The sequence below is a fragment of the Phocoena sinus genome, chromosome 7 (genome assembly GCF_008692025.1).
Source record: "Phocoena sinus isolate mPhoSin1 chromosome 7, mPhoSin1.pri, whole genome shotgun sequence".
NCBI lineage: Eukaryota > Metazoa > Chordata > Mammalia > Artiodactyla > Phocoenidae > Phocoena > Phocoena sinus.
In genome coordinates this window covers 18,840,552-18,856,294 of record NC_045769.1, presented here as the reverse complement: position 1 = coordinate 18,856,294, position 15,743 = coordinate 18,840,552, and the positions used below count along the sequence as shown (strand labels likewise).

General features: G+C 46.2%; 1 protein-coding gene across 4 annotated transcripts in view; it reads right to left on the bottom strand.

Moving 5' to 3' along the window:
- Window positions 1–4,920: 4,920 nt before the first annotated feature.
- The window catches only part of NHEJ1 (non-homologous end joining factor 1), a 76,115-nt gene continuing 65,292 nt past the window's right edge, over window positions 4,921–15,743 (bottom strand). For 2 of the 4 annotated variants that reach the window (XM_032638324.1, XM_032638327.1), the window contains 3 exons: window positions 6,595–6,712; window positions 5,912–6,030; window positions 4,924–5,442 (listed from right to left, as the gene is read on the bottom strand). In XM_032638324.1, the coding sequence (XP_032494215.1) occupies window positions 5,368–5,442; window positions 5,912–6,030; window positions 6,595–6,712 (312 nt within the window). In that variant the 3' untranslated portion in view covers window positions 4,924–5,367. Of the gene's footprint in view, window positions 5,443–5,911; window positions 6,031–6,594; window positions 6,713–15,743 lie in introns of all 4 variants that reach the window. The other 2 variants (XM_032638325.1, XM_032638326.1) reach the window with 2 other exon arrangements.

The window sequence follows — 15,743 nt, the reverse complement described above, 5'->3', positions numbered from 1 at the left end:
CTCAGACCCAGCGGGGGCTTCCCCACCAGCTCCAACTTGTTTCACCACCGCCTGCTCAACCTTCAAGGCCTGGAGTGGGAGGGGAAAGACAGGATGGAGTGCCAGTCGAGAGGATTACCCTTCCCCTACTCCATCCTCCCTGCTCTTGTCACCCATTTCTGACTGGCTGTCGATCCTATCAGGGGTCCATAAAGCCAGGAGGACTCTGGCCCAGGAGAGGGGGGTAGGGGTTAGGCAAACAGGCCAGGGAGGCAGCTGGTTGAAATTTAACCACAATATTCTTGGTCTCTATTGTTTTGAGTGAGGCCCAATATTTCCACAGCAGGATTATAGGATCTGATTAACCATGTTAGACAACAATGCCGAGCTGGGATGGGCTTCCCCTTCCAGCTGCCAATATGAAAAAGTAAATACAACACCCAGATTTCAGAAGGGACTCCCTGCAGCCCCCAAGCCCTACTCCCCAATTCTAACCCCAAAGTGAGGGGAGGGAGGAAGAGTGTGACACTGCATGCTCCTTTAACTCCTGGCCCTCAGCCGCCGGCAGGATGAGTAACCTGGCACAATATTCCCAGGTGAGTCAATGGCTGTGTGCTCCCCACACCCTGGAGTTTTCCAATGCTTCTTCCGGGTTCCCTAGGCTGGCCCAGATTCTCACAAACCCATGAGAGTTAGGTGCTGAGAGGCTAGCGCTCACTCAAAGGGTCCAGGAGTGTGGAAAGCACAGCAAAATCTGTTGGGTTCCAGGACAGAGAAACCGAGGGCAGGTAGGATTTCACAGCTTTGAAGAGACTGAGCCTTTGCTAGAATGCTTTGGTGCTACCTCATGACTTCCCATGTGCCAGGGTAGAAAAGTGAGACCCAAGAATTGAGGGGAAGCTTAAAGCCCACCATAAATGCAAGTCTCAGGAGAAAAGTATTCCTTGATAGCTCTGGGATGGAAGACAGAGGATAGATGGGCTTCTAGATCCTCAAGTAGAGATGGATTCCCTAGGGTCCCTCGCCCATCACAGACAGACAAGCTACCTCACACCCTGCCTTCTCTGAATGTTTCCCCTCAGGGTGGGATCTTCTGAAGCCCTGTCCAAGAGAACATGGAAGAAGAAGAGAGCATTAAGAAGCCCTCGACAAAAAGACCCTGCAGCAGCTTCCAGGAGGTCACAGCAGCCAGGGGAAATCCTCTCTCCAGAGCGTGGGCTCCCTTCTCTTCTGGCATTTCTCTCTGTATCTAAGTGCTAGCAGAATCCACCACAGTTCTGTGAGTCCGTGCATTTACTCATGTTGGTGACAGGGACTAGGAACCAAGGGTCTTGAGCTCTGAGTTTAGTGGCTTCCTTGTAGAATGTCACTTGCTCCTTTTGAACAGTTTCTTCTTCAGGAAAATTAGAAGACAGAAAAATACTTCTGGGAAGAGCTCAGAAAAGCATATCGTGATTGCATGAAAACCCAGCGAACATAACATTGCACCCCTTAGTAGTATAATCCCAACACGGTGATATTTTTTGATTTAGCGTTAAAAACTGACCCTGTTCTCAGAGTATATGCCAATGTAAGGATGAAAACAAAAAGCCCATAGGAAATCTGTATATAAACACTGATTATATTAACAGCACAAATAGCAAGGAGGTGGGCAGAACAGATAAAGTGAGCTTACTACATCACGAGGAAGGGTAATTAAGAGGATTTTAGGTTTCCCCGATACTCTCTGGAGCAAATCCCCTTAGCTTTGTAAACAGGAGGAAATGAAGGACAGAATAATTGGAAGAAGGAAATGCCCCTGGTGACAATGTCAAGAACGAGACCAAATCTAGGACGAGGAGAAAAGGCACGGGCTTTTCCATCCCCACTCCCACCATCTCTGTACAGACAATGACACACCGGCTCCTGCTGATCTCCCAGCAGACCAGGGAGGAGGAGGTAAGGGCTTCGGAAAATGGGAGGTTTAAGTGAACAGGAACGCAAGAAAAGGGAGTTCAAATGGACCACCGGATAAAATTAAGAAGTAGTGGGCTGAGTATTCAGGAGACTTGAGCATCTCTCCCTCCCCCAAGTGCTCACCGAAGGTGAACTGTATCAGACCCGTGGAAGGATCTTGGTCCAACAGGAACAGATTCTTTCCAAGTCCAGAGTACAGGAGCTCAGATCTCACTCTTTGCCACTTTACACCCTAGGGACTCCAGGGCTAGTTCCTCAGGATTCAGTGGGCAGAGACTAGAAGCTCCTTCCTCCCTTTTCAATAATTTTACTACCCCTTGGAGACACTCCTTGATCTGGGAGATTGGATGATTGGTGACAGAACAGAGAATGACCCTCGTGGGGTTTTCCAGGACCCAGCTCGGGCTCTGCCCTCAGGGCTGCTGAGAAAGCCCTCGGTGAGGCCTGAAGAGAGGAGGTGCTGCCCAGCTGGAGTGCTAAGGGATGAAGATTTCTCTCCCAGCAAAGAGCTGGCCTCTCCTGGCTGACCGTGGGGGAGGGGTGAACCACCAGCAGGGCCAAGTAGGCCTTGCAGCCTAGGTGGCGCTATTTCTCTACTTTTTAGGTCAAGTTCCTGCAGGAACTTCCTCGAGGTCCCTACTCCTGCTCCTGGTTTGCTGGCTTGCTGCTGTAAACCACCTTATATTATTTTTTTTTCTAAAAATACTCCAAAGCAATTGAAAGAGTCCCTTCTCCCACCAGCCAGCCCTGGCCCCAGCCCCAGCCCCGGGGAGCGGGTGGGTAGGCGGGGAGGTGGGCCACTGCTTTATTAAACACAGGGAAAACTAATATTTACGGAATAAAATTTATGGAGCAGCCACGAGAATTCGACCCTTTTATGTGCATATGGAGTGGGGCTGGGCCAGCCTGGGGGCCTCAGGGAGGGGCCCAAGCCAGGGGGCAAGGCTGGAATACAGCCTGGCTAGGCCAATTTGTCAAGGCAGGGATTTCCCTGGAGTTACCCTGGGATGAATGATTTTCAAACACCACCCTTTGCTTTGGGGGGCAAGAGCTTCAGAGCAAGAATGACTGAGGTAGGGCCTTGGGGAGCAATGTTTCTCTAAGGGTGTGTTTGGGCAATACCCCCATGGGGGCAGCAATCTCTGGGGATAAAGGGGGCAGTGGGCGGGGAGGTCGTGAGGCATACTCTTACTTAACCTTTTTAAAAAGTTACACATTCTTTTGAGAACATGAAAAGAAAAATTCTGCTGTTAAGATTTTACTTATAATTTTAGGGGATTCTAAAACCCCTGATCCCTCTCTGATTAAAAATGCCTGCTCTTGAGACTGTGCTCTTAGGGCAGAAGGATTATCTAGGGTAAAGAACCCTTACTTTCCCCCAGCTTGCTGCGGAAGTCTTTCCATTTTTCATGTGGTCTCATACCTTGAAATCTGGCCATCTAAATTATGCCAAGAGAAACTAAACAACAAAGTAAGTCATCTGATAGATTGTTTTTACATAGTTCCCAATTCACTTCAATGACAGTCACCACCAGGGCACAGACTGGGTCTGAGGGTAAAGTAAGTTATCAGCAGCAACTGGGAATGAGCCCTGGTGGAGCTCTCTCAGGCTCTGCCAGCAGGTAAAAAGGCCTGGTGGTAAGTCCTGGAGTCCGCCAAGGCTCCTCCCTTGAAGAGCTAATAGGAAGTAGAAAGAACATCCTCTTTGAAAAGAGGCAGCCTCACGGGAGAAAGAAGGACGTTACATCCTTCCTGGAAAATGTTTTCGGTAATGTATGTAATAATGCAGTTTAGAACTCAGCTGTCTGGGTTCAAACTCTGGCTGTTACTTATTAGCTGTGTGACCTCTGATAAGTCACTTAGTCTCTTCAAGACTCCATTTCCTAGTGGGTTAACAGTATCTTCTTCATATGATGCTTTGAGGATTCAATGCCAGGCACTTATTAGAGTACCTGGTATACATTAACTGGTAGCTGTTTTTTATTGTTATTATAATCATTATTATTTTATGATTACTTGGATCATCCTCTTTCCCCCCAAGACTTGACATGGGGACAGACACACCAGTCCCAGCCAGAGAGGACATGTGGACGAGGAGGCCTTTGACCATCCTAAGTAACTGAACCAGAAAAGGCCTCTACCTAATAGCTCCCAGTGAATATCTGAGTTCTACTTTCCTTCCTGTCTCTCCAAGGTAAAGTTTCAGATGGTCTTACCTATAGAGGAAAACCTAGCAGAGAAGGCCAAGGAACTCTGTGAATCCTCTTCTGCTAAATCTTCTTTTTTTTTTTTTTGGCCATGCCATGCAGCTTGTGGAATCTTAGTTCCCCGACTGTGGCCACAGCAGTGAAAGCACCGAGTCCTATCCACTGGACAGGCAGGGAAGTCTCAAATCCTGCTAGATTTGTTCAAAGAGTTCACTTTCTAATTAAGATTCTGCCTATCTCATACAGTCTTTACATATTTTCCTGCTAAGCACTATTCATTCTATACATCAATTCTTTTGGTTCCAGAGAACTCCTCTGGACATATTTCCTGTTCCCTGTCATCCTATCTTTTCTAATTCTTCTAGTTACTATGTTATTTGAAGTGAAGTGAAGGATGGGAAAATAAAATTCCTTTTTCTCCCACTCCGGGAAACTAAGTTGGCCCTAGGGCTCAGAGCTCTTTGTAATTTCAATCCCACATTCAATCCCATATTAACCTGTTGCCTATGCCTTGGAAATAGACCAAAATAAACCCATATCAAGTTGGATGAAAGAGCACAGAAACCATATGTTCTGCTATCTTGTGCCCACCATGGAGAGAGGTCTCAAGATCAAAGCTCCCGATTGGAGGCTTAGCACAGGCCACAGAAGAGAAGTATAAGAAGAACCTGAAGGATTAGACCGAGGGCCTAGACTTCATCCAGAGACAACAATGGGGTGGGACCCAGTAAAGTGAAGTGAGTTGGTTATGTGTTCCACAGATAAGCAATCTCAAAAGCAGGGGAGTGTGAGTGCTTTTTATTCCATGCTAAAGAGAGGAGAGGGTCTCTGAGGAACACCTGGGACTGGCTAGGGACTCTTAAGAAAGGTAGACAAGGCTTCCTAAGCATGCTGTGCCTTTCTGCAGACCTGCCCCATACACCTAAAGTCCATGGTAGATCCTGGGTCTAGAGAACCTTCACCAAAAGAAAGGAGGGTATGGGATTCCCAGAGATTGGCTTCCACTCGGACAGGGAAGGCCAGTGCCCGATGGATTGGAGCCAGGATTCCCTCAGTTAATAGTATCCATGCCTGTCAACATGAACTTCAGTTATCTTGCCCTTACAGTGGAGTCCCTGACTGTGTAACTCTGTGTCAGAGATGCTGCTGTCACAGGACCTCCTTTCAAGGTGACACTAGGAAACTACTCTCTGAGTCCATCCTCAGCAGCTGAGACAGTGACAGGTTAACTGAAGAGCCCCCTTAGCTTCTTCCTCTTGACCTTCAACAGCTGAGGTCTCTGCATAGGGCCTGAAGTAACCTAGAAAAAAAGGAACCCAAGTTAATAGAGGTTTTAAACAGTTCCACTTAAGTTAGGAAAAAAAATTCCTTCCTCCCATGGCTCTGGTTAAGACGGGTGGCTGACGCAGGAGTTCTGAAGTCCGTGTCAGGCAGTGAATGTGATATAAGACTCTATGCAGGAGATACGCACATCACTTCTCCCCTAGGGAAAAACCTCATAGACCATCACTGCAAGTGCGATAAGGCAAAAAAGGAGTCAAGGTCCATCATTCAGAAGAACCGCAGAGAGGAGACAGCAAGGGAAGATGTAAAAGACCATGACTCTGCATCCAGAAATCCACAATTTAGATGCCTGGTCACAAATATCCCCCAGTGCTGTTAAGGCAGTGTCAACTAGGTGACAGTTCCAGGGACCACTGGCTTGGGAGCTATAGGTGCAGACTCTCCCAAATCTTGAAATGCAGTCTAGGAAGCTGCTCACGACTTACTGTGGGCTCTTTTTCAGGCACTGGGAGGGATGGTGCTGAGGAGGCCGGCTCTTCTGGCTGATTCAGAAGTTGGCTATCAGTTCCTTGTGAGGAGGCACTGCTTGAGGTCTGGGGATCTTCTGATCAGAAAGATCAAGGGAAGATAGTGATAACTGCCTTCTTCTTACCAGAAAGGCATTAGCATTTACCAAGCATTCTGATAAAGCCCAGGCTTTGGTACTAATATGTAAACAGACACAAATCCACTTCCAACTAACTTCTGGAAAGCGCTGTTTCTATGATGAAGATTCTCCAGGCCACTTTAACCACGTAGGACAAGAGTTTCCCTGACCCAAAACAGCTCACTGTTCTTCTACATATTGCCTGCCATGTCTCAGGTAGGGAGATTAATTTTTTTCCTGGTTCTCTCACTAATTCTCCTAAGCATGTAGACCAGTTCTAATAAAGCTTTCTGCAGTGATGGAAATGTTCTGTATCTGAGCTGTCCAACCTGGTAGCCACTGGACACATGTAGCTATTGAGCACCTGAAATGTGCAAATGAGGGGATGAATTTTTCATTTTATTTAATTTTTATTTATTTAAATTTAAATAGTCACTATTGGCTAGAGCTACCATATTGAACAGCACAAACCTAGACCCTAACTCTAACCCCAGGAGACCAGGTACCTCTGGAGCTACTCACCAGTGCCTCGAAGCTTCTGTCCCACTTGGATCTCTTGTCTGGTGACTGCCATATACAGACTCTGTAGATTTGTGACAAAGGGTTTTCCATCACCAACACTGCATGCCTCTGGTAGTTTCTACAGGGGAGAGGAGATGCTATCATTGGTGACATGGTATTGCTAGAGAAAAGAAACTTGATATCCCACTGGCAGAACTGGCATCAACCCTAAAAGAATTTATACACAGAATTTAGATCCAATATAGGACATCCATATCCAAACCTGTTAGGACCAATATAAAGACCTCTTGGGAGGTCTTCTCCTCTGAAAGGCAACTCCAAACAAATATCTTTATTTCCTTCAATACTTATGTCTATTATGTTTCCCCATGAATACCTCATAGGTTTGTAGGTTCTTTTGTCCAAAAGGATGACCTCTTAGAGGACTGTTTTATGAAATCATCTTCCCTAAATTGTCCCTGAGTTGTACAGATTACTATTTTAATTAAATTCACTCCTAAACTTCTACACTGGAGAGAGAAAAAGGATGAAATCCAGGAAAGGGGAAAAAGAGCAAAATGGGAATGACAGACTGAGAGAGAAGAATAAATTATGGAGCTATGACATTCAGTCAAAGGAGATGGGAGAAACAAAGTTTACAAAGCTTTGGAGGCTTGCCTGCTATACTATACATTGTGCTTTACTATAATCCATGAACTCACATTGGGGGTGATATTTCCCCCAAGTGGGGAGAAAATTTGCTCTTGGGGGATGAAAAAAATCTTATTCTTTTAAAGTATAAAGCACAGATACACAAATAGTACATAAACAGAATTTTGGTTTATCTATGGTATTAAAATTTCCTGAGGGGGGATGATTAGGGAAAAATGTCTTAAAAGGTTCCTCAGGGAGGTGATAATGAAAAAAAATTGAGGAACACTGCTACAATCATATTATATTTATCTGTTTCCTTCATTATGGAATGAACTGTGGATTTATATCCACAGCAAAATGCTTTGCCTAGTTCAGGTTTCATACACTTGGCTGAACTGAGTTTAAGTAATGGCTGAAGACTTAAGAAAGTGCAATAAAAATGAGATGAAAGAGTATGGTGTCCAGTGGACCTAAACCTGGCTGTACTTCAGAATCTTGGAAAGGGCCCAGAACCACTTCGTCTGTCCCTATGCATGCAAATCGCCATGGCTCCCAGCCAAGTTAGCAGGTTCTCCAAGGGAAGCCAGGCCAGCAGCTCACATGGGAACAAGCCCAGGAATCCTGGATTGGCCCACATCTTATGTCAAGGGCACTCTCTCTGTGCTATAAGGGCATTCATTTCTGAAAACCCACTGTGGGAGAAGGATGGAAGAGAGAAAGTGGGAGAAGCAGTGAACTAGTTGCTGAACCATGGTTAAGATTATACAGCTCTTTCCCTGAGCATGGTGGTAGCTGAAAAACTTATGGATCCCCAGGAAATGTAACATAGATTTCTACTCCAACCCTACTCACATAAAGACTGTATCAGTCTTGGACTTTCACTGGAAACCGCAGATGTAACATTGATTTCTACTCCAACCCTACTCACATAAAGACTGTATCAGTCTTGGACTTTCACTGGAAATCGCAATCAGTCAGGAGCCTTGAGTGCAGACGTTGCTTCCAGCAGTAATCTCACTAGGAGTATAACAGCCCTCCTCAGCAGCATCCCCTGAGGAATGAACTGAAACAGGCCACCGACCTCTATCTCACCTCACTCTCCTTCCTAAGTTCAGCTCTCCAACCCCCAAGCCACCTCCTCCAGCAGAAGGTCCTCTACTCTACGGCCAGAGAGCCCTGACAGCAGAGAGGCAAACGGCTGTTCTCCGTCCTCACATCTCATGTCTCTGGGATCTCCCTTCATACTGCTCACGACGTGTGGCCTCTCTTAGGGTCACCCACACGTGGTTTGGTAGGCACTGCGCTGTCTGTACAAACGGGCCAGGCAGAATCTAGGCAGTCCAGGGTCATTCCTCCTGCCCTTTCTATGGAACTAAACAGACTCATAAAATTTCCAGGGTGACCTTTAGCCAGTTCATCTATTTAATCTCAAAATGAAGTGCCAGAAATAAAAGGCCACTGGAGCTACTGCTGTCCTGGACCTAAGTCCAAATCCAGAACCTGTATCTTAGCCCTTCCTCCATCCTTCCCCTTCTCAGGGAGATCTGGTCCTGGAGCTGCTACCAAAGGTCATCCCACCCGATTGTCTATTCTCAGAAAAGTACTAGGAAGAGAATATTGGTACATTTCCTGCATATTTACTATGTGCTAGACACTGCTCTAAGTATTTAAAGGTATCAACCCATTCTGTCTTATTCACTGCTATTTCCCTGGCACCTAGAACAACCTGGCCCACAGGGGATGCTCAATAACTATGTATGAATGAAGGACTATGGTTGGCATGAGTATGACCCCATCTTGCTGAGGCAGTTACAGCTAGTAAGTGGTGGAACAAGATCAGAATCCAGACCATGTGGCTTCAGGGCCCTCGCATATAACAGCTACCCTATTTACCTCTCTGAAGCATAGAATTTTAGTCTAAAGGGCAATACAGCCTTCCCCAGGATTACAGCCCTTAATTCCTTGCATCACAGATCATCTGCAACACAGATCATCTGAGTCACAGATCATCAGCTGCACCCATCCAGCTCAGAAACAAGCGCCCTCAGGGGACAAGGAAAACGTGAGCAGATATAAAGGAGGCAACTGGCCCTACCTGGAACTCTCAGAGGGCTGAAGGGCCATACCCTTAATCCTGTCCTAGCTGTTCCCCATCATCAGTGATCCCTTGGGTATCATTCTCAGAATACGCTAGGGAAGACAGGTGGTGAGGCCTGAGCCTGGGAAGGAGAAATACTAGTTCCCTGTGCAGGACAATGGTAGGGGTGAGCTGGGGCGGGCAGCAGAGATCAAAGGGAGAAGCTGGAGTCAGGACTAAGAAAAGCAAATAGCAGTGCCCCCTGCTATAAGTACACCTGAGCCAGGAGCAAGGTGTACCAGCCACAAGCGGGTCATTGCCCAGAATGGGGCGGGGAAGAAGAGCCAGGTCAGTCTACTGTATAATATGTTCATCTGATTAACCCAGAATCAATTCTACTCAGCAGAAAGGTTACTGAGATTCTACCACGTGCCAGGTGCTACAGGACTGGGGGAGGGGAAGTGGATGCACCAGTCCTTCCCTCCTCAGAACAGGACAGAGTTAGTATAAAGATAAATAAGTCAGGGCTTCCCTGGTGGTGCAGTGGTTAAGAATCTGCCTGCCAATGCAGGGGACACTGGTTTGAGCCCTGGTCTGGGAAGATCCCACATGCCTCAGAGCAAATAAGCCCATGCGCCACAGCTAACTGGGCCCGTGCTCTAGAGCCCGCAAGCCACAAATACTGAAGCCCGCGCACCTAGAGCCCGTGCTCTGCAACAAGAGAAGCCACCACAATGAAAAGCCCGTGCGCTGCAATGACGAGTAGCCCCAGCTCGCCACAACAAGAGAAAGCCCGCACACAGCAATGAAGACTCAATGCAGCCAAAAATAAATAAATTAAAAAAAAAAAAAAAGATAAATAAGTCAGGGGCCCTGCCTCAAAGAGTTTACAGTCATACGTGGGACAGAGGCAGATGCAGGCATCCCCCACTTTTTGAAAATTTGCTTGATGTCACTTTGCTTTTAGGAAAAGCCTACATTAGTACCTGTTTTTGCTAACTGGAAGAAATCCAAAAAAGATTTTCGCTTTTATGAAAGAAGGTAATTTCTCCTTCACTTTACCCCATTTCAGCTTATGAAATGGTTCATAGGAGTGCTCTACTTTCAGAAAGAAGGAGGAACCTGTATGTGTGTATGTGTGTTTTTCAGGCATTATGCTATTACAGAGTTATAAACAAAGGGTAATAAGAACCCAGAGAACAAGGAAGGGACAAAGTCTCACTGAGAGTCCCGCAAAACACTTCAGAGGTGGTGACATTGAGTTAAGCCTTTGCAAGGTTAGACTTTGAATGTGGTGGAAGTATTTGAAGCACAAAGGTGTGAAAGGACAGGACAGGTGGACAGATCTCATGGGAAATGAGACTGGAAGGCTAAATTCATATCCACAAGATGGCAAAGGACTTTGTTTTCTGAATTAAGGATATGCCCATGGGAATCCCTTTTGTTTCACAAAGTGGCTTTCTCTGCTATACAACTACTTGCCAAGGCTTCCTTGGCATCAAACTATTACTGATAAAACATCGAGGAGTCAGAAATTCCTCAAGGTTTCCCTTTCTAGGCTTTCTGCTACATTTAGAACCTCTTCACTACTTACTGCTGGTACTGTGACCCTTTAAGAGCCACAAGAGCTACATCACTCTCCTGTCTCCAGTAGCTCTGTTACTCTCACCTCCAGTCCACGAGGACTTTGGCCCCTGCTATACGGCCACATCAGAAGCGTTAGGAAAACCAAAGTTACAGAAATCATAAAGGGCATTTTATTTCCCCTTCTTGTCCCTATGGCAGCCCATCTTGGTTGCTAGGCCCCAAACTCCCCTCCTTTAACCATAATTCCCATCTTCACTGAGTCTAAAACTCACTCCCAGTGGTCTGAAAATTCTAAGACCCCCTCCAACCCCATGATCCCAACAGGATCTGTTGGAGCAATCCCAACTGCCACTTTCAACTAGAAATGAAAGGTCTGATCCTACCTCCACTCCCCACCCCCATCTCATCCCTCCTTTCCTCTGAGGCTGCTTCAGAAAAGAAACCTTTAGAATCCTGGGTAAGGAAAGGCTGGACCCGGATATACTGCTCACCCTACTCAGTATGGACCCACTGGTCAAGTATACAGGTTTAAAAGACAGAAGAGAAGGGAGAAATGAGCAAACTGGAGCCCCCAACACTAGCCCTGAGTAGGTCTTTGGTTCTGGCACCAGCCCCAGAAGCTGGCACAGCCCCAAGGCCCTGACACTGACCATCACAATATCATAACCGCCAGGGCAGGGCCCCCAACAAGTGACTTCCCAAGGGTAAGAATTCTCTCCTCCCTCTTGCAATGTGGTAAACTGCTGTACTGGATACAAACTTCCCTCCCTAGAGGGCCCAAGTCAGGTTAGGAAATCATGGTAATCTTCATCATTAGCTCCTCTTTGCGGTAAAAGCATACTGAGAAACCCTTCTAACGTCTCAGATTACCAAAGGTTTACCAAAATAAATAGGGAGGAACAAGAAAACTGGTTTGGGAAGAGGACTCCAAGGAGAAAGACTCTTCGGAATAGAATTCCACCCCCCACACACCATCCATTCATTCGACAAATATTTACTGATTACCTACAGTGTTCGTGATGATGTGGGTGCTGGGGATACAGTATATTGAACAAAAGAGATAAAAATTCCCTGCCCTCGGGCTTCCCTGGTGGTGCAATGGTTGACAGTCCACCTGCCGATGCAGGGAACACAGATTCATGCCCCGGTCTGGGAAGATCCCACATGCCGCCGAGCGGCTAGGCCCGTGAGCCATGGCCGCTGAGCCTGCACGTCTGGAGCCTGTGCTCCGCAACGGGAGAGGTCACAATGGTGAGAGGCCCTCGTACAGCAAAAAAAAAAAAATTCCCTGCCCTCCTGAGGTTTACATTCTAGAGAGGGGAGATCAACAACAAACATAGCTAATTAAACCATATTCTCTATCAGATGGTGTTAGCACCACAGAGAAAAATAAATCAGCACAGGCTGATCACGGGATGGGGCAGGAATGTGTTGCAATTTTAAATAGAGGTCAAAGAAGGCCTCACTGAGAGATGACACTTTAAAAAGGCCTAAAGGAAAGTAACAGGATGATCCACTGGCTATCTAGATCAAGTGACCAGATTCCCAGTTTGCCTGGGTCAGTCCCAGTTTGTGCTTGTTGTCGTTTATTAGTAGAGCTCCTTTTCTCTCTTATAAGTGTCCCAATTTGGATGATAAATTAGATGGTCACCCTATATCAGAGGAAGAGCATAGCAGGTCTGTGGATATGTGTCTGTGTGTTTATTTGAAGTCGTGAGATAATGTAGCATATGATCTTTTATCCTGTAAGATGGGAAACCACTGGAGTTTATAAAGAGAAGAGTGAAATGATCTGATACACATTTTAAAAAGATCACTTTGAATGTAGAAAGACAAGTGGGTAGATCTGTTAGGCTGCTACAATAACCAAGTGGGAGAGGATAGTAGCTTGGGCCTGGGTGGCAACAGTGGAGGTGGTGAGAAGTGATCAGATTCTGGATACATTTGAAGGTATGGCCGATAGGATTCATTGATGGATTGGATATCAATCCATCAATGGATGGAATCCATTGAGAGGAATCAAGGATAGCTCTACTCCAGGGCATAAGGCAGATGTTACAGAGGGATGATCCAGAAACCTAAAATAAAATCAGAGATAACTTGAAATGGCTCATGGGTCGAAAACACAGACTCAACCTGGGTAGGAAAACAGGGAGACTCAGTGCGAAAGGTGAACCCAATGCCCAAGAGAAGTATCAAAACGTTTAAAAAGAGGAAGCCATAAGTGGCTTCTCACTCAAAGAGGACGAAACAAAACCGTCTAGGAATTAGGGGGAAAAATGTCTCAGAAAAAAAAGATAAGCAGAAAAAAGCTTTAAGTTCTGGGTTTAGAGTTACAAAGACTCGGATTTGTACCTAAGGTCTTCTATTTGCTAGCTGTGACACTTTGGGCAATTTACTGTATTTAATCAACGTCCTATTTTAAGAGAAAAAAAGAGATGGAGGGTTGGGTAGATATGGGGGGTGGGGAGGGAGGACTGAGACAAACAATATCTACATCATAGAGTTCATGAGAGGATTAAACAAGCCAGTAGAATAAGTACCCAAGAAATCTCTGTCCCCTCCCTTTGCAAGACAAAGGAGGCTCAAGAAATGCCCTAATGAGCTCTAGTACTTAGAGAAACCAGGGTCTCACCCAAATGTTAACCTTTCCCCACTGTGTCCCAAAGCATATGATCTAAAAATTCAGTGACTACTCAAAGCCCAGGTCAGGGAGATACAGTCACAGAAACCCAGCTAGTTACCTGTGGGTAGTTCACTGTCCACCATGGCCACACGAGCCCAGTCCTCAGTCTCCAGTAAGGACCAAGGTCCTGGCTTGAAACTCTGGCTTTGCCAGTTAGCAGCTATGTTACTAACTTCTTTTAGCCTCTGTCCCCTCACCAGAACAATGAGGAGACCAATACCTACTTTTATGAGACTGATAGAAGGATTATATGAGGTAATACATGTAAAGGTTGCCTGCTTCTTATAAATTACGTCTCCTGACCTCCCCTCAAATGCTCTTATTGCCTCTCAAATATCTCCTTTACTCTCCCAATGTGCAGGACCTACCCAAGACGCCAAGGTTTCACCTTCATTCTCCTCACCCTCCTTTTTTGGGAGGTGGTGGGTATAATAGTGGAGAGTAAAACTTCCTATTCCAGAAGCACACAAAACACAAACAGCTTACTCCCTGAAAAACTTAACTGAAGTCCAACAATGATTCCACCAGGACCCCTTTCTCACTGCCATTTCCTGCTCCCCAGTGAGGTCTGGGCAAGGGGCTCTGCTACGGTGTTTCCATTGTAAAGTAATATACACTCAGTAAAGGCTATTTGGAAAGCAGAAAAACGTGATCTGCAGATATGTCATTCAAACAGTCAGTCATATGTTTTTGATGGGATTAATCTCACAGCTTCTTCAGAGCTTGAGAGGGAAAAAAAAAACATTAATAGGACAGAGAAAAGAGATGTGGTGGTGATGTCCAGGTTTTCAAAAGACGACCAGCTCACTCTCCCTTCGCCTCCCTTGAAATTTTTCCACAGCAGCTCACTTGGATGAGGTGTTTCAGGCAAGATCTAAGCCCAAGGGGTCCCTCTGTGTTGTCCCTCACAGAATACGCCTCTGAATTCCCTCAGTTCACTGATCACAAACCCTGGTGATTTGGGAGAGACCCGGCGCTCTAAGGATACGAGGCGCGCTGCCCTTGAGATCGTATGTGAAGCCGACGAGACAGCTGACCTGCTCCTGTGTTTCGTCTGGCTTGGCTTTGTTGGGTCTGCATCACACGAGGCCCACCCTGACCATTGTGCCCTGCCGCAGCTGACCTCACCATGCTCTCCCTTTGGCCTCTGGTTCCTGAGCACCCACCCACTCAGCACTGGGCGCTACTAGGGGAAAAAACACAAACAGACCTGAACTTAATCTTGTGTTTGAGACCTTGCAAATTAATTATAGTCTACCCCAGCCCTCCCCACTTTTAAAACTAGGTGGGAGAATGGATGCATGCGTATACTCACCTAGCCAAGCATGCATACATGCAATCCAGTTAAATCATTACAGCACCTTCTTCGTGGTCTGCCCTTCAAAATGGGATAATTTTGCTGCTTCACTCTCCCTCACAGTGCTGGAAATGCAGCCGAGATAAAATAGGTGCAGAGTTCAAAACAGTTTGAGATAAAGTCCAGATTTCTCTGGTTCTGCTTGAGGCCTAGGTAGCTCCCTGAAGTGCACAGTCAGAAGAGAAGGGAGATGGGAAGAAAGACTATAAAGGGAGGTCCAAACAGAAGGCTTGAATAATATTAGCAAGATGAACATTTTGGAACGCTTTCAGTGTACTAGGTACTAGGCTAAGCATTGTAATCCATTATCTCAATTAATATCCACAGTAAGCCTCCCAGGTAGGCACTGAAATCATTCTCAGTTTATACAGGGGAAACAAAGGCTCAGAGATGAAACTTGACTAAGGCCACAGCTAGAAAGTTGCAGAATGGGGCAGCAGAAGGCCCAGGAAGCTGAACTCCAGAACATACACGTGAACCACTTCACTGTATCTCCTTGTAAAATCACCCACTGAGACAGCCATTTCTCCCTCCTATCCCCCAACTCCCACTCCCCAGAAGGAGGATGGTCCCTGGTCTGAGACCTAGTGGTACTAGAATGTAGCTCTCTCGCTTTCCTTCTGAAACCTCCAAAGAGCCCAAGAGACTGATAGAGGGAAAAGACAAAATGCCCTCCAGAGAAGGAGAGCCTTACTTAAGTCCTTGACTGTCCTCCAACGGGACTAGAAAATCAGAAAAATGAATCTCTGGTATGGGGAGGCTCTAGAGTCTAAATCTCCTTTTAAAATAAGTACAGCCCCTCAAAGTCA